The 25475-nt window shown below is 40.4% G+C and overlaps 1 protein-coding gene across 1 annotated transcript; it reads right to left on the minus strand.

The window, feature by feature from the left end:
- Positions 1–5345: 5345 nt before the first annotated feature.
- LOC143299480 (pre-rRNA-processing protein TSR1 homolog) lies at positions 5346–25475 on the minus strand. Its single transcript, XM_076612712.1, has 20 exons — positions 25245–25475; positions 22876–22946; positions 22418–22504; positions 21415–21536; positions 19311–19503; positions 18817–18887; positions 18393–18549; positions 17593–17754; positions 16418–16565; positions 15320–15387; positions 14229–14345; positions 13371–13438; positions 12649–12741; positions 11908–12052; positions 10803–10854; positions 10209–10414; positions 9581–9683; positions 7345–7485; positions 6528–6602; positions 5346–5592 (listed from the first exon to the last, which is right to left on the minus strand). The coding sequence occupies exons 1-20, from the start codon at positions 25354–25356 to the stop codon at positions 5456–5458; spliced, it is 2328 nt and encodes a 775-aa protein (XP_076468827.1). The 5' UTR covers positions 25357–25475; the 3' UTR covers positions 5346–5455.

A 25475-nucleotide genomic window follows, 5' to 3' on the forward strand; every position in this document is an offset into this window, starting at 1 on the left:
CTGACCACCATCTTTTGTTTATCGGCAAGGGAAGCGACTGTCGGAAGTTAAGCGAATGACGTCCCTTCCGGCAAGTCACTTTCGATTCCAACCTCTCCAACTCGATATCCAGCTCAAGCGGCTCGACCAATTGACATCTAAGGCCCGTCGCTCACGGAGCGTCCGAGAATCATTTTCTGAAGCCTCGCTACACTGTAGTGAGAACGCCTGAAACCTGCTGCGATGTGGTTCTCGCGCACGGGCTACAAGCCTCCCCAGGCATCTGCCATCACACTTCATATTTAGAAAGTCACTTGTCAGTGACGCCCTGACTATATTGTTGATATCGAAGAGGAAATTATGATTGACTGTAGCCACGAAAATACATCCCACTTTTTCCGAGGAAGAAATGTTGAAAAACTCTTTTATTTACTTATTTATTCTTCTTACATTTGAAATAGGGCAACAGATAGGACATTGCGAGCCAAAACATGAGTACTTGCGCACTCAAAAGAAAGAAAAAAGTCCTAATGATCAGGCAAAAGGCTGATAAAGCGTAAATGCTGTGACTCTTGGTATAATATGATTTGCTTTTTTTTTTTTTTTTTTAAAAACATTTCTTCAAACACATCATCTTGTTTCCTGGTATTAATTCACCACACACGTTATCCAGTTTATCCATTTGTATCTGTATTACTCTTTTTGTCACAACAGATTTCTCTGTGTGAAATTCAGGCTGCTCTCCCCATGGAGCACATCGCTACACTAACCACACCACCCATTTTTTGTTTTTGTTTTTTCTGCCTGCAATTTTATTTGTTTTCCTATCAAAGTGGTTTTTTCTACAGAATTTTACCATGGACAACCCTTTTGTTGCTGTGGTTTCTTTTATGTGCACTAAATGCATGCTGCATACGGGGCCTTGGTTTATCGTCCCATCCAAATGACTAGTGTCCAGACCACTCTCGTGGTCTAGTGTAGGGGGAGAAAATCCTGGTGACTGCTGGTGTGATTTGAACCAGTGCACTCATATTCTTTCGCTTCCAAAGCAGACACTTTACCTCCAGGCCAACACTCTTTTATCATTTATTTTGTCACTTTTTCATACATATTCATTGCAAAATCAATCATTTGATCAACCATTCAGTCACTCACCAGTCACTTTATTGTTACATCAATCAAGTAATATCTCATCTGTTAACTGTCGCAAACATGTAATGAAATAAAATCTTAGTTGTTTAGCATGCCATTTTGTATGTCTGTTCATTCATCCAATTACATCAACTTGATATATTTAATCATAATTCATACTTATTCATTTATATGTATTCACTTATTTCATTTCATTCACTTTATGTATGTCATCAACGTTTTATTAATAAATGTCAAACTGCAATTTACTGTTTTATTTGTTTACTATTATATTGTTGACCAATTATCATTATTTTGCTTGTTTACCATCCAGTTTTTACTAACACTTTCCTCCAGTCGGTATATTCTACATTGTATTTGTTTATCTGGTATCATACTATTCCTTATACATGTCTATCTGTCCAACTGTGTCTATCCTTGATAATTGTTCACTAATTAATGTCCTTCCTTCTTACTTTACTTTTACCATTCATTCCAAATCTTTGACATGGCAAAATGAAATATAACCATTTATACTCATGACTGATTGTTATTTATTTCTTTATACTTTTATTTCAAGATTACTGTTTTTGTTTCAATGGAAATAACATAAACATCGCATGGCATTTAACAGACGCTTGGTTCCAGTAGTTTCCAGTCTTGGTGATCAGACACAGCTATAGAGTGCAGAATCACAAACTTCTTCTTCGTTCCTGGGCTGCAACTCCCACGTTCACTTGTATGTAGATGAGTGGGCTTTTATGTGTATGACATTTTTACCCCGCCATGTAGGCAGCCATACTCTGTTTTTGGGGGTGTGCATGCTGGGTATGTTTTTGTTTCTATAACCCACTGAACGCTGGCATGAATTACAGGATCTTTTAACATGTGTATTTGGTCTTCTGCTTGCGTATACACAAGAAGGGGGCTCAGGCACTAGCAGGTCCGCACACATGTTGACCTGGGAGATCAGAAAAATCTCCACCCTTTACATAATTACAAGTCATTTGGCAAACTCTGTAAGAACTAACTGTTGAAAAATGTTTACTTTAGGTGCAGGGAAGGTGAAATAAGGGAGACAAGTCTTTGATTACTCTCAGACCTATGATGGATGATAAGCTATGTAAAAATACTATCAAATTAGAACTTACTATGTTAGGTTGGGTAAGTTAAAATGCTATCTAAAATCAGTTGCTTATCAACTGTTAATCATATTGTTAATATTTGTGATTTGTATGAGAAAATAGAGTCACACTTAGCTAGAGCCAGCATAAATCCCATAATATTTGTATTCTGTCTGCTTACAAACATTTCATTTAGCCAATATCTGTAAACAGTATTGGGAAATAAGCACAACATAGTAAATAATGGCTGCAGTCATTATTTGTTTCACTTTGGGAAAATAAATAGGAATATCACACTTTGCTGCAGTCAACTTTACATGTGTATATCTCACACTTAGCTGTACTCACCTTAACATATGTATGTCTGCTAACAAACGTTTGATTGCTGTTTGGGATATAAATATATACTGGGATTGTAATATCTGGTCAGCCATGCACATAACTGAAGATGGATAAAAAGCTATGTGAAAGTAATATCAAATCAGAACTATGTAGCTACATAATGCGAGATTGTAGCCAGACTGATAAGAGAAACCGAATTCATTGAAACTTTTCACAGAGTAACCTTAAAGTATCATCAAGTCTGCAAAATATATAAAAGTTCAGATGCAAATTATGTGAGTATTGTCAGATTCAAAACAGCATGTCAAAAAATCCAGAGGAATCAGAGGAAAATTCACGTATTTCAGTTTACCCTCAATGTGGCCTCCATCTTCCTTCACGACTAAACGAAGCTGTTTCTTCCAAACAGAAATGCTTTTACGTATTTCTTCCACCGATACCTCCTGCCATGACATAATTATCCTGTCCTTTAATGCCTGCTTGGTCAATTTGTCTCTCACTCCCCAGTAAACTTTCTCCTTCAGAGAGTCCCATATGGCATAATCCATTGGGTTAGTCAGGACTTTGTGAAGGCCATTCATCCTTCTTGATGAATTCTGGTGTAGCCTCCTCCAGATGGGCCTGGGTAACCCTACTTGCGCCTATCATCTGGGAGAAGATTGTCATCCAATAACTGAATGTAGCTTTCACTATTAACCTTGGCTCTATCATTGGCAATAAAATGAATGTTTTTCCTTTCCAGGATCTCCAGCTGAAACCATTATCTTTTTTGAAAATCTGGAAGTCTAATGACAGAGGCGAGATGGCTGAATTTCTCGTTTCCGTTTCCCATAAACGCTATCGTTCTGGTGATTTTTAGCTATCTCTCACGTTAAGCTTTTCTCGTCTGTGAAAATAATCCTTTTCACATCAGTGGCTGAGTCGTGGTCATTCAAGTTACGGCAGCCAGTTTTTCTTTTCCCTCTAACATTTTGGTCCCTCCTTGAGACCCGTATCCTCTTGAAGGGCTTCAGCTCCAGTTCTTTCGCCATTCTTTGCACAGAAGACTTGCTCACTTGTAAATCGCTTGCAACTTCTCTAAGAGATTTGTGGGTCCCTGGGTTCTCCTCCTGGGGTTGAATCAGTTCCTCAACATGGTCCACGTTCTCCTCCGAACATGCAGTCTTGGGTCTCCCACTGCCAATTGTACATGCTGACCCTGTAGTGCGTATTTTAGCGATAAGTCTATTTACAGTGACATGACTCCACCCCTTGCCTAGAAATTCCTTTACGATCCTTTTTCCACCCCAGCCTTTCTCCTTTAAACAGGTTTCAATGGTAAACTTATCACTTTGACTCAAAGGCATGGTTGATCTTTCCAAACTAAAACTTTGGAGAGAACTGATTTTGGATACAGACAACAATGAAAAAAATCAATAGACTTGACACCCAGACAGGCTACTTTTAAACTGACACCGATTGACAGAAGCCAACACCTGGCATGAACATGATGGTCACATTGCACAGCTCTGATATTGGATTTTATGACATGCTGTTTTGAATTTGACAATACTCGCATAATTTGCGCCTGAACTTTTAGATATTTTGCATACTTGTGGATGATACCCTAAGGGTACTGTGTGAACATTTTCAATGAATTCAGTTTCTCTATCACTGAGAAAACACTTATCAAAAATTATTTTTGGGGGACACCCGATATTCTGTCATCTTCCATTTTGCCACAATATCCACACCAGCACACCACTATATTGTGTATCATTTATGCCACCCATTGTAAGTTGAATGAAAAAACAATTCTGAAACAAATAAGTGGTGCGAGTCTTTTTTTTAACAGGAATTAAGGCAGATAATGTTGGTTGTGTAACTGCACAAAGTTAAACATACAAGGTAAGCATTGTTAGCTGAAGGTGGTACACATGGGGATTATTTCACTATGTAAAGAAAAATCACAGTGTGTGTGTGTTTGCACATGTGTGTGTGTGTTATAAACCATCAACCCTACACCACAGCTGATCAGCAATGAGGTCAAAGTGCACTTGGGAAACATACCAAAAAAAAGTGACGGAATGGGGAAGTAGGGAAGGCAGCTTGATAACAGAACTCAGCAGGTGACGGATCACAGGAATAACCTCAGTGGTCATCAAGCACAGGAAAAAACACCACACACCCACACAGACAAAATATGTTTATTTATAAACTATTCCAAGAAACAGTGAAAAAACAAACAAACAAAAAACATGTCCCATTACCTATCTTGCTTTACAGACTGGCATCAATTACCATCCAAGTTTGCTGAGTAATGAAAGGTTGTGGTGTTTGTTTTGTTATCATGCAGATTCCCACTGGACAATGCCGCAAACTTCTGGTATTCAGTTTCAGTCTGTTTCCATATATACCAAAGTTCAAAAGTGACACAAGTTTTGTCATAATTTATTTCAGCCAAGACGCATATTACAGAATTCCCATTATATGCACATAGATATTAACATAACCAAGTTCAAACTTGCTCTCCAAATGCATACAACACACACACATTCCACATACCCATCAGAGAATCAACATCTATCATTCAAAATATTTGAGAAGCACAAAAAACATTTTACATGAACTGTGACTTCATATATACTGAAAAACAAACAAACAAAAAACAACAATCTAACAGAAAACAACACTCGACACCAAAATGAATGCTTAAAAAAAAAAAGAATACAGCAGCAACCAGGTACACTATTTCTAGTAATTTTTAATTAAAAGAAAGAGAAAGAGAGAGACAGAGAAAAAAGGCTAAATGAAAAACAAAAAAACAACAAAAAAACCCCACAAAAAACTGATGTCAGTCTGTGTCATATCAGAAGTGTGCCTTCACTTCTTCCTCCTCTTCAGTTCTCACAGGTCGGGACAGGGACTGCCGGCTCGTATGTCCACTTGGGGAAGACTCGTTTGTACAGACACATCAGAACCACGTCCTGGGAGTTGGAACGGCCATTAAAGATGCATTTCATGTGTCCGTGAGTTCCTGCACAGAAAGAAGCAGTCATGCGTTCAGGTGTGTCCCTCCAGACCAACAAAGCAAAACATGTCGAGTTGGTGCTAAAAAGTGATGCAGTCAGCCAGCAAAGAAATGATTCCATTCTGAACACAACCCACACTTTCCTGTTCATTTTTAGACAATATGCTGTCATTTCAACATACTGAAATCCCCCCCACCCAATGACACTGATTATTTTCTTACAATAACACTAATATTCTCATAATTTCTTTCATCCAGAAGACATTAGAGTAGTATAGTACCATGCATTTATGTACAGACAAAACAAGTTTCTTGCTGCGTTTCTCTGCACCCTTTCTTGTCCTATATGGGAGCTGATAAGAGTTGTTCAGCTGAAGTGTTGTGCAACACATGCATATGCAAAATGTGTGTGTGTGTGTGTGCGTTCATGCATGTGTGTGTGTTTAAAGTAGTGGCAAGGTGATGTTTTTATCACGTTTGGTTTGTTTTGACTGGTGTGTATTTTTGTTATATATGTTGCATGCCATATTCTATAGTCATGCATGTAACCTGTATATCACAGACCTAACCACACTTAATCAATTTCTCTTACTGATTCTGATTCTGGCTCAAAGTTGTCGCTCGTCTTAATTTCAAGGGGCAAAAGTTCTTGTTCTTGTTTACTATTTACAACTGTCGGCATGACAAATGTCATGTTTGTGTCCATCCAGTAAAACCAGTCGATCAATATTTTACACTACAAGTGGTACTGTCAACATGAATCAGAATACAGTCATGTGGTCGAAACAAATTCATCCCCAATACTTGTCTTAATCAACATAGTTCTACTTACGCTATGCATGATGAAATGAATCAACCTTTTTACTGATCTTTGAAATTATCAAAATGGTGTAAATTAGTCTGAAAAAAAACACTATAATACAAAAACAACTATGACTTACCCAGTGGTTCCAAGATACGCCCATTTCTTCCCGTTTTCGTCCTCAGCTCTATTGGCTTGAACCAGTTGATATCCTCTGTAACATTCAAACATACATGTTAACACTGGCTTAACGAAAACCAGCCCGACATTGTTACACATTCTAGTGTGGGTATATGAACACACACAACATCAGAAATGTCAACTGGAAATACCTCTGTGAGTTGGTCATTACCTTCAGACTATACCAGAATTGGGGGCTACAGTAGAATGGAGAATAAACATGGCATTTGGGATACTAGTTTAGATATTTTGCCCAGTTTCTTTAAAGAATATCAATACTTTGCTCAGTTTCTCTAAATAACATCACATCACAGATTGCTGCAATCGATCATTGTACAAATTCTGTTTCTAAATGAAAAGACAACCATCCTCTCCTCCTTTACCCGCCTTACAAATTCCCCCCCCCCAACCCCCCCCCAAAAAAAAAACAACAACAACACAGCATCTGCTGACATAAATCCTTTTCCCCCTTGTATATTTTCCCCTCATTTATCCCCCCCCCCTCCCCCCCCCCCCCCACTCCACCCTTTTTTTCCCATTTGGTATAAATCCTGATGGCTTACATGAATCCCACAGCAAGGCAAGGCAAAGTTTATTTCATGTGCCCCTGAGGGCACTGAAACATATATCAACATCTTTCACACACCATATACATAACAAGAGTGATGTAATACACAAAATACACAAACACAAAAAGCCCACATGAGCAAACAAGCAAATACCCAACAGATAACGATACTTTCACTATCAATATACAAAGTTTTACAAACACTGACCTCGGTTGAAGAACATGAAGCGGACGACAGTTTTTCTTTTGCCCATCTTGAGGATGTGGCCACTGAGGATGTTCCTCTTCAGAATGATTCGGTCAGGGTTCACTGAGTGCAGAGAGCCAGTGCCCAGCAAGTGCTCCTCACCTGCAACAATAGTCAAACACCTGTCACTCACAGCACCTCAATCCTGGTCACTGTTATCATCCTAGTCACACATCTCTCATCACTCACAGCACCTCAATCCTGGTCACTGGCATCATCCTAGTCACACATCTCTCATCACTCACAGCACCAATCCTAGTCACTGGTATCATCCTAGTCACACATCTCTCATCACTCACAGCACCTCAATCCTAGTCATTGGTATCATCCTGGGCACACATCTCTCATCACTCACAGCACCTCAATCCTAGTCACTGGTATCATCATAGGTACACATCTCTCATCACTCACAGCACGTCAATCCTAGTCATTGGTATCATCCTAGTCACACATCTCTCATCACTCACAGCACCTCAATCCTAGTCATTGGTATCATCCTAGTCACACATCTCTCATCACTCACAGCACGTCAATCCTAGTCATTGGTATCATCCTAGTCACACATCTCTCATCACTCACAGCACCTCAATCCTAGTCATTGGTATCATCCTAGTCACACATCTCTCATCACTCACAGCACCTCAATCCTAGTCATTGGTATCATCCTAGTCACACATCTCTCATCACTCACAGCACCTCAATCCTAGTCATTGGTATCATCCTAGTCACACATCTCTCATCACTCACAGCACCTCAATCCTAGTCATTGGTATCATCCTAGTCACACATCTCTCATCACTCACAGCACCCCAATCCTAGTCATTGGTATCATCCTAGTCACACATCTCTCATCACTCACAGCACCTCAATCCTAGTCATTGGTATCATCCTAGTCACACATCTCTCATCACTCACAGCACCTCAATCCTAGTCATTGGTATCATCCTAGTCACACATCTCTCATCACTCACAGCACCTCAATCCTAGTCACTGGTATCATCATAGGTACACATCTCTCATCACTCACAGCACCTCAATCCTAGTCACTGGTATCATCCTAGTCACATATCTCTCATCACTCACAGCACCTCAATCCTAGTCATTAGCTTTATTGTAGTCATACATCTGTCAATCACAGCACCTCAAACCTATCATTAGCATTATTGTAGTCACACATCTCTTGTCACTCACAGCACCTCAAACCTATCATTAGCATTATTGTAGTCATACATCTCTTGTCACTCACAGCACCTCAAACCTATCATTAGCATTACTGTAGTCATACATCTCTTGTCAATCACAGCACCTCAAACCTAGTCATTAGCATTATTGTAGTCACACATCTCTTGTCAATCATAGCACCTCAAACCTAGTCATTAGCATTATTGTAGTCATACATCTGTCAATCACAGCACCTCAAACCTAGTCAGTAGTATTATCCTATCTATACACTCCCTGCCACTCACTACACTTTCAATAAAGTCCTCAGTAATTCTAAGTACAACGAAGACTGGTTTTAGACTGATCAACTCTTTCACCCCAATAGGCAACTTTTGTCAACCAGACAATGCACCGCCATAGGCCACTTTAGTCGATATCAATGGGTCAATTTAAAAGACCATTTATCCCACTGTAACAAAGCTTGACAGCTGCAGCTAGTTTCCTGCACAAAAAAAACAATGACTAACATTCACCTTCGACCAAGTTTGAAGGGAACATGTCCATTGTGTTATTTTGACATCAACCAGAGAGCACCGAGTCTTTTTATTTGGTGCTGGACAGTGTTTTTCACACAGAAACTTGGCAGGTTGGGGAGAAACGAAAAAAAAAAAAAAGAGAAAGAAAGAAAAAAGGAGGGGTGTGTGGGGGGGTGGGGGTGGGGGCAGCGGACAAGAGTCCATGGTCAGGATCAATACACAGTCACACACACTCACACACACTGAAAAAAAGAAATCTTACTCCTATTCAGATATTTCTAACATTTGGCAGACAAACAAGAATATCAGCTTTTTTCAAAGTATGAACTGAACATCTAACACCACTGCTGACGCAAAAGAAAATTGAAAACAAAAAAGAAACAACCCCCTTTCATCTGTACTGGGTATAACTTACGTAGCATCCACACAGTGACACACTTTAGTGCATTTCTGGATGTAAGATAGAGACAGAGAAACATAAAAACCACTCAAACTCTCACCAAAGGTGTTTTCTTTGAACACCATAACGGGACAGCTGCCGATGGTTATTGGGGCGAATACTGACATCACAACCACATCATCATGTGGCAGAAATCTCTCCATCTGAAAAAAAAAGTCAGTGTGTAATACAAAAAACAACAGTCCCTGCCATAAATGTTAGAGCACCTGGATGGCATTGCCTCATGTTTTTTACACTCTCTGTTGGCCAGACAACTGTATTATTTTGTGCAATCAAATGTAATAACAAAAACAAGCATAATTTCTGTAGTATCTGAAGATGTTTGTGGTGTTAACTGTGATGCTACAAACACCTGAATATGTGCATTCTTACATCTATGCACACAACATACCACAAACAAAATCACAAGCATTCACTATGCTCCTGTGTTCGTACAATCATGTGCACAAACAAACTTGCAAACACACAGATATTTATACAAATATGCACATATTTCATCAAACACTGTGTCAAAAAACAAAAAAAAAACTGTTTCATTGTTGTTTGAAACTATCCAATCTATCACAAGGTATGTGTCAGATCTTTGCCAAAAGCAAAATAAGGTATGCCTGTCACAAAACACATGCCACCGTAACGAAAGACCACCTGTGTCAACACATGTGACTCACTTTCTGCTTGTCTCCTTTCCTCAACTCTGAGAAGATGGGGCAGGCGGAGAAGCGTCGGAATCCAACCTGGAAGTGAAGTCGAGCCTTGGACTTGACAGTGTCCTGGAAAGTGGCGCTTCGCTTCACAGCCATGTGGACCACTGTGATCTTCTGTTCAAAGGGGAGCAGTCCAAACAGCACCATAGGGGTGGTGGGTGTGTAGGCTTCTGTTGAGTTAGAAACAGAAAGGTGGTCAACATCACAACATGAGTAAATGTGCCAGTATACTGAATGGTGTTACTGTGTATGCCTTGATACACTTGTATAGACATAAAACTTCCCGAAATGTGTTTTTGTCAAACCTCTCATATGTCCTGCAGAATATCTAAAGCAAATATATGAACTACCCCTCATCCTCCCCTCCCAAACCAAATATCTTCCTGACTCAAGAATTTAGTGTTGACCCCCAACTAATAATATGCTGTTCAAACATTGGTTGATTAACACTGATGCCCAAGACACTTGCTGTTTCACTCTTTCAGTGAAGTAATATTCTTCTTGCTACAGTGTCAAATTCTAGACAAAATGCCTGATTTGTGTGAAAAGCCGACTCACCCATGTAAGCTTTGGGCACCCCCTTGATGTGCACAGTGATGTACTGACCCATCTGGAACAGAATAACATAAGTACTTTCACACATCTACCACCAACACCCATCTGGAACAGAATAACATAAGTACTTTCACACATCTACCGCCAACACCCATCTGGAACAGAATAACATAAGTACTTTCACACATCTACCGCCAACACCCATCTGGAACAGAATAACGTAAGTACTTTCACACATCTACCGCCAACACCCATCTGGAACAGAATAACATAACTACTTTCACACATCTACCGCCAACACCCATCTGGAACAGAATAACATAACTACTTTCACACATCTACCGCCAACACCCATCTGGAACAGAATAACATAACTACTTTCACACATCTACTACCAACACAACTCTAGTGGTATTTCACTATCATCCCTTGCTTGCTTATCAAACAATGCCCACACACACATGCAGGAGAGGGGGTGGAGTGGTGAAGTGAAAAGACAGGTTCCATTCATATGTAGCAGCCTGATGTAACACACAACATGACAACTACAGGAATTACATCATTATCATTCAACAACATGCACAGTTGATCAGGACTCATACAGACTGCTCAGAACAAAATTCTATTTACTGATCATAATGTTAAACACTTCATGCCTCTGTAAAATAACAAGAGGAGTAAATACTACAGATACGCAATCAAGGCAAGACAGTTTGCAAATTATGCGTTTCATTTACATGTCTCAAGAATTAAATCATTGTCCCTCAATCAACATCTCAATGCACATCTTTCTTTCTTTGTTTTTTGTTGTGTTTTTTTTGCTGCCTCATCATCTGCACCATTTCAGTGGCATTACTCCCACACCACTCATTCAGATTCCCCCATACACAGCTACACCCTGGTTCGTCCGTCACAATGTAAATATGCCACAGCAAGACGACTTGTCCATTCATTCTAAGAACACAGTAAGTCCTCCCCAAACTGGATCACATAATCTTGAACCACCTTCAGCAAAATTTCAACAAAGAACGTCTCATAGCCCAGACTTTTCTATATTCAATCATAAAACTGTCTTCTATATGGCTGAGCCCTATGGACGTAGACTTACCATCACGCTGTTGGTCAGATCAGCTTTCAAAACCCTCTTCTTCAGGGCCTTCATGTCGCCAGGTTTGAAAATTCGCTGATAGTCCAACGGCAGTTCCTCATCTGCAGGCCATGGAGATGTTCGGAAACTGGTCAAACCTCGATACCTGTGGACGTCACACAGCAACCATGGATTCCACAACCCACTCACAAACTGTCAAACACACTGCGTGCCAACCAGCACAGACACTGTTAACTCAGCACAAGAAGCATCACTTGAATGGTGATATTCCTGCCAAAAAGAAGAGGATGAAGAAAAAGAGAGAGAACAGAACAAGAAGGCGATGCAGAAGAAAGAAAATAACACCACCACAAAAGAAAACAACAATATCAACCCCATTCCAGAAGATGACGACAGAAGTAGGAAGACAGAGAAGTAAAAGGAAGAATAAGACTGATTTTTTGTAGTTTAAAATTTTTTTAAAATAACTTTGGCACCTTTCCTTCTAGTTCAAGACTGTTATGTGTGTTTGTGTCTGTGTATTTTACATGGAGCACAATGGACTTTCGTCAGCACATGACAAAAACTGATTGTAATATGAGGATTTAGGGGGGAAAAAAAGATTGCATTAATAATGTGCTGTTAATTTTTACATAAAAATAAAAACTAATTTACTATTTATGTAATAATCTGCACATAATGTGGACCACGACCTAAACAAAGTAAGAAGAAAGAGCAGCAAAAAGAGGTGCAAAGTGTTACCTGGCAAAGCGTTCTCTGGCAGGCACATCAACCGGGGTGTCGATCTCATCAGGGAACATGACATTCTCTCGCTCCTCACGCAGCTGCTTTAACCTGCACACAGGTCATCAGGGTTCACAGGTCATCAGGGTTCACCGATCACAGTTCTCCACCTACACCAGGGCTCCTCCAGTCTGTCTTTTCTTTCTCTCTTACTAAAATCTGTCCATTTTTTTAAAGCCGATTTTCAATCAGTACATATGATGCAGCAATGATACATCTAACAAAATAATTTGGTACACATGCACATTCTCTAAAGCCCTACTAATACATACACAGACTGCGTTTTAACAGAAATCATGAATACTTGCATCTCGGATATCCACACACGCACATCCATGTATCAAGCACGAATTACACAAAATCTGCTGAAAGAAGCTACAGCAATTAACAAACAGAACCATTCAAGTCACAACGAGAAAGGTGTGCAAGTACAGACACACAAATGTCCATCAATATAAACATATTCAAACTGACAGAACTAAACCCTAGTGTTATGACTCGATTCGTGTCTATATAACTAGATCCGTTTCTTTATATCATATATACAGAGAGCCAACATCCACTCCAGAACTATACCCATGTTTAACACACTATTTACACACACATCCACAAAGTGAAAAACAAAACCTGGAATACACATAAACATGCCAGCAAGCAAATCAAACAAGGAATAAACTCACTGAAGTTTCTCAGCTTCCTCATCAAAGTGGACGTCATACTTATCATCACCAATTTCTGTCTCTGTCATCTGAAAAAAAAGAAAGAAAAAAAGTCAAGTGCTCAAGCATTTCCTAATGAGCTGAAGTAAACTGTAAAGCCAGTACTCTTGAGTGTAACACTGCTGCACACTTCCACATTCCAATGAACACACAAGACAGATCTACAGTGATATCTGTATAAAAACAGGCCTACATATTTGACAAATACTTAAAAGAGTGCATGCATTTCATCTGTTCACACACCCATCCAGGATCTCATGCCAGCTTTTTTTTTAATTTCTTTTTTTTTTCAATTGGCCTCAGTTGCATGCAAGTCCACGAAGAACTTTTTGTTCAGAGCACTTTTTGTTGTCTATCATTTATAGTTGTTTTTCCACTTTTTTGTGCTACATGGGGGACTTTTTCATTGGCTGAAGAAAAAAAAAAGGGGTGGGGGTGGGGGGGTGGGGGTGGGGAGGGGTTGAGTGGGGGGGAGTGGGACACCCACATCTGTTTACCTATGAATGGATAGTTCTTCTGTGGTCATTAGTCATTAGTATTCCTACAACTGCTTACAATTTTCTGGGATTTTTAGTGCTCTAGTGTATGTTACTTTTTGTTTCGTGTGTATATCTGTTATTCTCTCCCACTCATTCCCCCCCCCCCCCCCCGGTGATTGCTTGTGTGGGTGTAAGCACAGTTCTCATGCCAGCATCTATCTATTTCTTCATTTATCTTTGTTGCATATAGCCCAGCTGACCACATAGGGCCATATAAGGACTGTCACACCAGCATCACAACACGTACAGTTATACAGCATCAGATATACTCCATACTCACTGCCACAGACTCTGTCTCGTCTGCATCGCTGCATGTTTTCCAGGAATCATCATCAGAATCTGCTTCCATATCTTCATCACTTTCTTCTTCATCGTCATCATCACTGTCCTCATCATCCTGTGCCAATACATGTAACGGCAAAAATTTTAAACAACCAATGACAACATTTTAACACAATTAATGACAACATTTTAAAACATCCAATCTCAATACACCCAATCTGAACAGAGCATTTAGTTATGATAACAAAGTCTGACAAATGAAAATGTAACAAGTGAACAGTATAACAAGATGACATAAAACAGTTCTAAAACAAATGAACTTAACATAAACTACAATGTTCAGAAACTAACAATGTAAAATTACATCTATACTAAAAATGATTGAAACAGTAATTTAAATATTCATAAAGGAAACTGACTTTCTGATGAAATACAGAACTTGAGAACTATAGGAATCATACTACTGTGACCATCCACATTTGTTCAGTGCTCATACAGACTGCTCAAAATAAAATTCTATTTACTGACCAGATGTTAAACACTTCACGCCTTTGTAGACTTTCAAAAGCAGTACATAGTACAGATACTGCAATCAAGACAAGATAGTTTGCAATTTATGATGATTTTAAAATGAAGTGTTTCATTTATATTCTCAATAATGTAAATTATGATAATTTCCTAATTAAGTGTTTCATATATATATATATATTCTCAATAATAAAACACTTATCTCTTAATCAACAATATACAAATGTAAATATGTCAAGGCAAGAAGATTTGCCATCAATTTAAAAGAGCACTGTTTCTGCTTCATCTCATAATCTTAACCCACACTCGACAAATAATATGGAATGTCTTATGTCAGTCTCATAACCCAAATTTGTATCTATTCATTAAAATTTTTATTTATTTTATTTTATTTTTTTACAGTTTCTTTGAAAGATATTTTCATGGCATCATACTGCAAGAAAGGTTAGTCAAACATAAATTTGGTATCAACCAACTTTTTTCACAACTCGACAGTCAGGCTCTGCAGTGTAAACTAAGAAACAGCTGACAGCCATCTCCTATAACAATGGTTGCATGTACCTTCACATCGTCTGGGAACAGCCAGTGTCCCTGATAATCCAACACTTTGGGTTTCTGCTTACTGGACTCTGCACATCAAGATTTGTCCATCAACATCAGCACTTGCATTCAGCCCCTGCTTAAACAGTACTGATTTCAATAATCATTCTTTCAACCAGTATTATCAATGCTCTATCAACCTTGGTATAAACATAATGCCTCAACATCCAAATGAGAGAGGCTACATGCTTTTGACTGGAACATATTCCATGCACATGGTGTGGGTGTATCTACAGACATGAAACATGATGAAAAACTTGGTTCAGATTTGTTATTTTTACTGTTTTGAAAAGTTCATGGTGTAGTTTTTTTCCTAAAAAAAAAACCCAAACAAACCTGGCAATACCTTTTAAATTGATAATTCTGAATAATAAATTTTCATAAATTGTCTCCACTGATTTTGATGTGTAACATGGCAAATGTGCACAGTAGTTCATGGCTTCAGCTGAATAAGTGAAGAATGTTTTGCTGGTGTTTTTTTCTGTTCAAAAGCAGGTGAGTACATTTGTTTAGATCAAGGAGAGAAATGTCATTATGACCAAATCAAGACTGATTCTTATTCAACTTGCAGACTCGTGGTAATAATCTGTCTCAAGCAACTGAAGCAAGCCAATATATTTCACTCCAATATGTAAATAATGTACTGAGATGTGCATCATATCATGAGATGTATCGCACAACTGATAGATTCAGCGCACAATAGTGTCTTCAATTGTACATATCACATCATGAATACTGACACATTCACTGATTCAGCACAAAAACATACCCCAACTTCAATCATAATTCTTACAATCAGTATCGTAACTAGTTAGTCACTCACAGTTTCACTTCTTTTTTCATCACCTTTGGAAATAGTGAGCGTTGTCTCAGAGAAGTGGAAGGTGGGGTGAGGGGTTAAGAGGGGAAGAGGTTGAGAATGAGGGTGGGGGGTACTTTCATTCCTGAAGGTGCATAAAACCACACACCTCACATTCACAGCAACCATGCACCAGCAGAGAGACACACTCTCCTGTCCAACCACACACATACAGGTGTGTGTGTGTGCAGCGTACCTACCTTCAGCATCAGCCAGCTCCTCCTCAGTGGGCCAGGTCTGTTCCTCTGCCATGGGGTCCACCTCCACCTCACAGTCCAGACCCATCTGATACCTGGGGTCAGGACGGGCCAGCACCTTACTGTCCTCCTCTTGCTCCATGGAGGATCCCTGTGAAGGAACACACCCATGGGCACAGGTGAGTCATTGCGTTTTGTATCATAGAACTGTTCTGTATTATATTGTACTGCACTAAACTGCATTGTATTGTACTATTTTGTGTTGTACTGCACTGTGTTGCATTACTTTTTGTCACAACAGACTTCTCTGCTGCTCTCCTCTGGAAGAACATATCACCACAGTGTAGTGTCACTCCCTTTTTTCTTCTTTTTTTTCTGACTGAAATTGTATTCAATTGTATTGTATTTACTGTACTGGGTTGTGTTGTATTGTACTGAGGTGTACTGTGTTGATTTGTATTGTATTGTACTGTACTGTACTGTACTGTTTTCCTGTTTGTCACAACAGATTCCACTGTGTGAAATTCAGACTGCTCTCCTTGGGAAGACTACATTACCACAGCATAATGCCACCCTTTCTTTTGTCTTTTCTTTTTTTCTGCCTGCAAGTGTATGTATTTTACAATCAAACTGGATCTTCTTATACAAATGTGCAAGGGACAATCCTTTTTGCTCAACTGAACAGAGTGACGACTGTCATCAATGCCAAGACAAAAAAAAACACTTCCAACATTATCAGCATATTACACTGTTCAAAGCTCAGCCACCAATTAAATAAACTGTATTACTATTACAGCTAAAGCTATTCTACAAGCAAAATCTGTATTTTGAGAGCTTTCATATTCACACAAGCACACTGTTCAAGCAACATGAACTGGTAAGTTTTGTCAAATCGACTTCAGCAGCCAGATCCAATGAAAAAGGTTAACCTCATTCAAGCATCTACTTGTAAAAACTCTCAAAAAGAACTCAGTCTAATATCATCATCTTAGATGAACAGACTATAAATAAACGAACGAATCTCAAAAAGAATGTCACCACAAAAAACAACAAAGGTCTCTTCCATGCAAAGACCGCGTGCCACAACAGTCTCTGGAATAGAAGTAAGTGGTCTCCCCCTTTTTCCTCCTTTCGATGAGAAGAGCACCAAACCACAGGTGACACAAAGCACAGCTCACCTTGTGTGCCTTCTCTTTCCTCAGGACCAGAGGGTGGGGGTCCCTTGTGGAGTCGATCTGTGCAATCTGGAACGTTCCCCAACCCACCACGTGCACCAGTCGATCTGCCGACATGTCCGCCCCCCGCAGGTACCCAGACACTTTCAGTGTACCTTCCATCGCCTGGAAACAAACCACCTTGACATTTTTGGTTGGGCATCTTTTGATACGGAGAAATGAGTTTATACAGTTGCATCTCTTTACTGTCATGTCCCCCCCCCCCTCCAGAACCCTTTCAGTGTAATTTTGTTACCCGAGAACAAACCACCTTGACTTTTCTTTCGTTTTTGTTGTTGTTTTTTTTGGTTTTTTTGCATCTTTTTTTGTTTTGTTTTGCATCTTTCGATTGTAAGTAAGAACTGAATATATATATATATATATATATATATATATATATATATATACACACACACACACACACATATATATATATAGAGAGAGAGAGAGAGAGAAAATAGAGAGAGAGAGAGTACTGTTTTTCCCTGCTGCATAGACCAGCTGTGCATTGTATACAAAACGTTCATTCAGGCTGACAACACTATTAGGTGCAATTTTGACGTTATGATGGTTTAAAAGCAACAAAAAACTAACAAAAAGTGAAAACTGTTTGACTCTCATATGCTCCACTCTAGTATTTTGAATTAAACAAACAAAAAAGCTTCCACTCCCTGTATGTTCTAAAGAAAAAACAAACTTACAACAAAGTGCATAAGCATCCACAACAACTTTAACATAAAAAAAAAAGAAAATACTGCACCCACCTCTGCACTTTCAGCTTCCAAGCTGATGGATTCAGCTACCATATGAGGTCGAATTTCACGATAGTGAACGGGCTTTGTTTTTGCATCTGTCAGCTTTCGGATCAAAAGCAAAGCATCCTGTTCGTTATCCAGTGAATGCACCTTGCTGTCTGGAATTCTGGAAGACACACATTCAACATACATATTCATTCAGGTATCCCATGTTTTTACACTTTACAATTTACAAATTAAAAAAACATTGGTGGAATAATTCACATTATCAGCTTATTGAATTAGAAAAGAAAAGAAAATATATTGCTTTCAGTATCACAAAATAGGAAATAAAAGCAAAATATAACACTTTTTCAATACAAACATTTTCAGAAGTAAACCAACAAAAAAAAAACAAAGAAAAAAAAGGTGATAGACATCTCAACCATCTCACCTTTTTTCAATTTCTTTTGTGATCAATTTTCTGGTTTCAGCCAACTTCTTCTGAGGGACTTGATTCAGCCCCTGCAATCACAGAACAATCATATGTGTTATGAAGTAATGGTCAAATATCATATAAGCTCAGACATCTCTTTTCCACACAATTAGGAGAGATTGGGGAGGGCTTGCTGACCTCTCCAAGGCAAAACCTCATCACCCTATTTCCTATTTCATTCCCAAATCCAGTCAATGGAAGCTGCTGCTGCTGCTGTTGTTGTTGCTGATTTACTTTTTGTTTCTTTTTTTCCCTGCCAAATTGTTCAGTTCATTACCTCTAGCACTCTATGTATGGATCAGACAGCAGACATTGAACCTCCCTTTGTATTTTTATCACACGTGTGGACAAAGTGTTAACATACCATCCATACCTCACACACACATATATGCAAAAACTCACATACATCAACCCCTGCTCTCACATACACACAGACTTGAAGTCAGACTTACCTGGCACACGAAAACAGAACTGGACATTCCCTGCGCCATCAAACACTTAAGGCAATAGTCGCCCATGTCATCAATAACATCATCCGGCGATGTGACAAACACAACTGAGTCGGCCACCTTAGCTGCATCCAAAATGGAGTGAAGGCTGCTGCTAGCAATGAAGTACGCTAGTCTCTGCTTGAACCGTGGAATACTGCAACACACAAACTACAAGTATCAACTGAAGGAAACTAAAAGCATACATGTAATATTTTTTTTCAGCAGCAAATCTTGTTAATGAGAGTGAGACAACAAAGAGAAACAGACATAGGGACGGAGTCATACAAGGAAGAAAGGCATGAAAAGAAAGAGAGAGACAAAGAAAGAAAAAGACAGTGACAGATGGAAAAAGGTGAGAGGCAGGTGATAAGGAGATACAAGAAAAAGCAAGCAAACCAGACAGGCACAAAAAGAGGAATTCCCAATTTCCTTGCCAATCCAACAAAGCATCATGCTTAAAAACTTTCACTGCAAGTGTCAAAACCTACTGGGCGTGTCAGTTCAACATAGACATACAAACAAGATCCTTCATCAATATCAGTCACAGTGAACAGCCTACCATGCATCACCCTGAAGATATCAACAACTTGCTGAACACCTGACAGAGAACAGTCAAAGGAGAACTCAAGACCCTGAATCACATGGGGGGCACCATTCACTCAGTGGCTGGCCCAGAACAGACATGTGGGGCACCATTCACTCAGTGGCTGGCCCAGAACAGACATGTGGGGCACCATTCACTCAGTGGCTGGCCCAGAACAGACATGTGGGGCACCATTCACCAGTGGCTGGCCCAAAACAGACATGGGGGGCACCATTCACTCAGTGGCTGGCCCAGAACAGACATGTGGGGCACCATTCACTCAGTGGCTGGCCCAAAACAGACATGGGGGGCACCATTCACTCAGTGGCTGGCCCAAAACAGACATGTCGGGCACCATTCACTCAGTGGCTGGCCCAAAACAGACATGTGGGGCACCATTCACTCAGTGGCTGGCCCAAAACAGACATGTGGGGCACCATTCACTCAGTGGCTGGCCCAAAACAGACATGTGGGGCACCATTCACTCAGTGGCTGGCCCAGAACAGACATGTGGGGCACCATTCACTCAGTGGCTGGCCCAAAACAGACATGGGGGGCACCATTCACTCAGTGGCTGGCCCAGAACAGACATGTGGGGCACCATTCACTCAGTGGCTGGCCCAGAACAGACATGTGGGGCACCATTCACTCAGTGGCTGGCCCAGAACAGACATGTGGGGCACCATTCACTCAGTGGCTGGCCCAGAACAGACATGTGGGGCACCATTCACTCAGTGGCTGGCCCAGAACAGACATGTGGGGCACCATTCACTCAGTGGCTGGCCCAGAACAGACATGTGGGGCACCATTCACTCAGTGGCTGGCCCAAAACAGACATATGGGGTACCATTCACTCAGTGGCTGGCCCAGAACAGACATGTGGGGCACCATTCACTCAGTGGCTGGCCCAGAACAGACATGTGGGGCACCATTCACTCAGTGGCTGGCCCAAAACAGACAGGTGGGGCACCATTCACTCAGTGGCTGGCCCAAAACAGACATGTGGGGTACCATTCACTCAGTGGCTGGCCCAAAACAGACATGTGGGGCACCATTCACTCAGTGGCTGGCCCAAAACAGACATGTGGGGCACCATTCACTCAGTGGCTGGCCCAAAACAGACATGTGGGGCACCATTCACTCAGTGTTTCAGTTTCAGTAGCTCAAGGAGGCGTCACTGCGTTCGGACAAATCCATATACGCTACACCACATCTGCCAAGCAGATGCCTGACCAGCAGCGTAACCCAATGCGCTTAGTCAGGCCTTGAGAAAAAGTTGCATCGACCGGGTACTGAAACTGAAACTCACTGAGTGGCTGGCCCAAAACAGACAAGTGGGGTACCATTCACTCAGTGGCTGGCCCAAAACAGACAAGAGTGGCACGTCTTCCTTGCTGTCCCACATACCACAGGGCACAACCAGCAGTAACTGAGTAAGTAAGTAACTAAGTAAGACCTTACAGACTGGCAAGTCCTACTTACCTGAGATGTACGATTCCCTGATCGTTCCTGGTGACCAGCCCACCGTCCATCTGTTCCACACAGTGACACAGCTGCTCCATGGCGGCCGTGCAGTCTGCAGTAACACTGAGACCCACCACCACCTGTTCCACCACACACACCAAACATCCATAAGTGACACGAAACTACAACTGAGACAATGCTGAAAACTCACTAGCATGTGCGTGCGTGCATGTGTGTGCGTGTGTGTGTGTTTGTGTGTGTGCTATCTTTAAAAAGTATTAAGTGCGGTTCCTTTCAATGGCATTGTGTATATAAATAAATTATAAAGGCCAAATGCCATGACTTGTAAACTTATCACAGCAGTCTGTTCCAATGAGTTTTCAGAAACTGTCAACTCCAGTCCAGAGTCTTTTCACTCAGCTCAAACCTGAGAGTGAAAAAAGGCAATGTTAACTGCTTAAACTGTTGCTTGAAGGGACAAAACAATCAATCACTGGAATGTTTTCAGTATCACTTCCAAGGTGTCAAAGCATGCAGACTATCAACCCATATGCACTGCAACACATCTGCTTGAAAAGAAAGAAAAGAAAAAAGGAGGAAATGCCTGACCTATGCACTTCTCAGGCCTGGAGTCTACCTTGGTTTGTGTGCTCCCACTCTGCCCATTTAAGCTCACAGCACACTCAACTTCCAGCAGTAGCTAGCCACAGGCCAAAAAACCCATTCCAACTGGGAATCAAACCCACGTCCTCCAAGCTAAAAGTCTGCAATGTTAACCACTTTGCCACAGCGGCTGGTGCAAGAAGTATTTTCGTCCATCAGTTTTTTACCTGGACGTTTGTTTGTACAGTTTAATCTTTTTTTTTTCAATCTTTTTTAAAATTTTTATTATACAGTGTGTTTCACTGGTGCTTTATCCTAATACAGACTAAAAATAAAGATCATGAATTCATATGATACTATTTTGACTGCAAATGACATACTCTATGATCACAGGACACTGATGTGGTAAAATACTCACGACAAAGTGCGGTGGTGAATGCTGGCCTCCTCTCTGTCTCTTCTTCTCAAAACATTGCTCCCGCTTCAGCTTGCGTGCCTGTTTGGCCTGAGGAACATACAAATTTCTGCACCAGTCAATTCAGTTCAAGTGACACGTGTTCAAGCAAGAACAGTGTACAAACTACAATGAATAACATGTCAGTCAGTGACTGTGTTAGTCAACTTAGTGTGTGCACATCACATGAGACGTGTGTCTGCGTGCAAGGGAAGAGACCAAGTATACAAATGCAAGTGTGTATGGATTGGGCTTGACTGTGATAGTAAGTGCATGTAAATATGTGATAAACACACGACATAATGATGTCTCTCAAACATACATGAAACCTTCCTTTGATAAGCCCCCCCCCCCCTCCCTATCCCAGATACAGGTATTTACATGCTGGAATAAACTTGTCCAGTGTCTGAGCCTATACTTACCTGATTTCTGCGGACAGCCTGCTTTTCTGCAGCTGTCAGTTTTTTAGTCAGCGTTTTAACATTCACTCGACCTGTAACAGTCATTGAAGCAAGCAGTGAATCATAACATGATCATTATTGGTAAAACCATTCTGTGTATTTCATTTATTGACAAGCCAACTGAACATTTGTAATCAACAGCACTTAGGATGAGATATCTAATTAGAATATATATATAATGAAAGCCCCCAAAGGGGAAGTCAGTTCATGTGTTCTTTCTGAATTAGATTTCTACTGCAATTCTTTTTCAGTATGTGGTAAATTCCTACTTCTGTCATAGAACCTCTACAGATAATTAAAACCTCTGCAGCTTGACTGATCTTGAAAGCCTCTTGCTAACAACTGTATACATTCTCCACTTCTATCCTACCCTGGTTTCCAAAGTCAAGTGTAAATTAGCTTGCTTACGTTTGAGTTCACAGACCAGTTCTGTCTGCACCCTCTCAAGTTACTGACCTAGCAGTGATTTACAGTCCATTCTAACCAACCCTGGCCTGCGTTCTTCCTCTGACACATGTTTGAAATCCAGTGCTACTGACTCAAGTCCCATGATGTGCACATTATGGACCCTGGGTTTGAAAATCTGTGCCACAACTATGTGCATGACAATGCATTGCATGCGTCAATGTGTGTGCAGGGGTTGGGAGATGACGGAGGAGAGGTGTTTTCATGCGAGTTGGGAGTGATATTACACTGCTTTTAATTTTTTTTTCTGTCTTGACATGTTCAACTATATTCCTGCATCTTATTTATAACCCATGTATTGTTAAATGTGCTCAGAGCTGCAGGGCAAGCACTGTGTAAATGCACATTATTTGTTTTCACAAAGTGGCCAGGACTTGTCTATGTTGTCAGACACTGCATATACTTCACTCCCCATTTGGAGGTCTGGTGACTAGGGAATGAAACTAAGAAACTTCTGAACATACTCATAATTAATTTCAACTCTTTTTTAATTGTTGTTAATTTCATATTTTTAGATATTATTTTTTCTTTTCAAATCATATATTCCCTGTATATGCTATAAATGTAATAAGATTTTTTATTGAAATGATAAATTTGAGCAATCCACAATTCCAAGCATCACTTACTGGAACCATCCAACCAAGAGAACAGGAGTTAGATAATATATCATTCTAAACTAATAAGTGTTGGGATCATGGATCAAAGCAGCTGTAAATAATACGCTGGGAGTTATGCTGGTCGGGCATTACGGTGTACCCCATAGAGCATTCTGCTAGCCCGAGTGGTTTTGCCTAGATACTGCGAAATGACAGGTTTTTTTGTTTGTTTGTTGCTGTTTTTTACAGTTAAAAACAACTACTACTAAATATGGACAGAATCAGTGCTCTTCTTCTTCTTCGTTGTTGAGGGACCACAATCATACATTGATTATTCTGCACATCCCCCCATTAGTGACAACTGATTATGGCTGTTCATGGAAAGAAGGAAGAATACTGAAAACATGGTTGTTTATTTAAAACCATGTATATTATAATATACATGGTTGTTTTTATAAATGTATTGTTGTAAAATACTGCACGGTCTTAACATATGCGTGTGCGCTTATCATTTTAGTAATATATACCTTTTATTTGTTGGTTGTTTTCATTTGTAAATATTGTTGTGCAATACCCTATTGTCTTAACATGAGTATGTGTGTGGGGGGATGGGGGTGGGGTGAGGGTGCGGTTTAGTCAATCATCAGCTACTGGGAATTCTTATTTGACTAGTTTTAATCTCTTTTTATGTTGCGCATGATAATTTTATGTTTTCTTTCCGTTACACGACCAACATCGACTTGCCGATGACTCTGTCATGGTTCATTCATGCTGGGTATTTTCGTGTCTCCATAACCCACTGAACACTGACATGGATTACAGGATCTTTAACGTGCGTATTTGATTTTCTGCGTGCGTATACACACGATGGGGGTTCAGGCACTAGCAGGTCTGCACATATGTTGACCTGGGAGATCGGAAAAATCTCCACCCTTTACCCACCAGGCGCCGTTACCGAGATTCGAACCCGGGACCCTCAGATTGAAAGTCCAACGCTTTAACCACTCGGCTATTGCGCCCGTCAAAATGGTGTTTACAACGAGCCTGTGATTGCACAACTTAATTTCCATGTCGATCAGTAAAGTGTTTTTGATTGATATCACTTTAGTTTATATGGCTACTCGAACACAAACACCCAGCTGGATTACGTTAGTATTATTCGTTTGCTTTCCTCGTTGCTTTGTTTCGTGCGGAGGGCGGGTGCGAGGGTGAGAATCAAAGGGTTGAATGTGGCCGAATAGAGCTGAGACTGACAAGTAGAGCACTTACCTTGATTTTCGCGACTGATCTCTCCCTTCGTTCTATGTCTCCCGTGTTTGTGTGTTTTATTGTGCTGTTTCAAACTTCCTGCGCGATGCCTGGTTCCTTGTTCTAGAGCCATGGCCTCTTCACTGATATTGACGAGCTATAACAATATTTGATATCTCTGTAAACCTGTCAGTTTTTGTCACAAATTCTCGACACGACGACCCAGTGTACACATGTGTGATAGTCCACCGA

Source organism: Babylonia areolata, chromosome 25, assembly GCF_041734735.1.
Source record: "Babylonia areolata isolate BAREFJ2019XMU chromosome 25, ASM4173473v1, whole genome shotgun sequence".
NCBI lineage: Eukaryota > Metazoa > Mollusca > Gastropoda > Neogastropoda > Buccinidae > Babylonia > Babylonia areolata.

Excerpts from the sequence above, each read along its gene's own strand:
- LOC143299480 (XM_076612712.1), bottom strand. The coding sequence starts at position 25,356 with ATGGCTCTAGAACAAGGAACCAGGCATCGCGCAGGAAGTTTGAAACAG. Across the intron at positions 22,505-22,875 it reads AGGCTGTCCGCAGAAATCAG|GCCAAACAGGCACGCAAGCT; the intron begins GTAAGTATAGGC and ends TATGTTCCTCAG. Across the intron at positions 18,888-19,310 it reads GTTCTGTTTTCGTGTGCCAG|GGGCTGAATCAAGTCCCTCA; the intron begins GTAAGTCTGACT and ends CTGTGATTGCAG.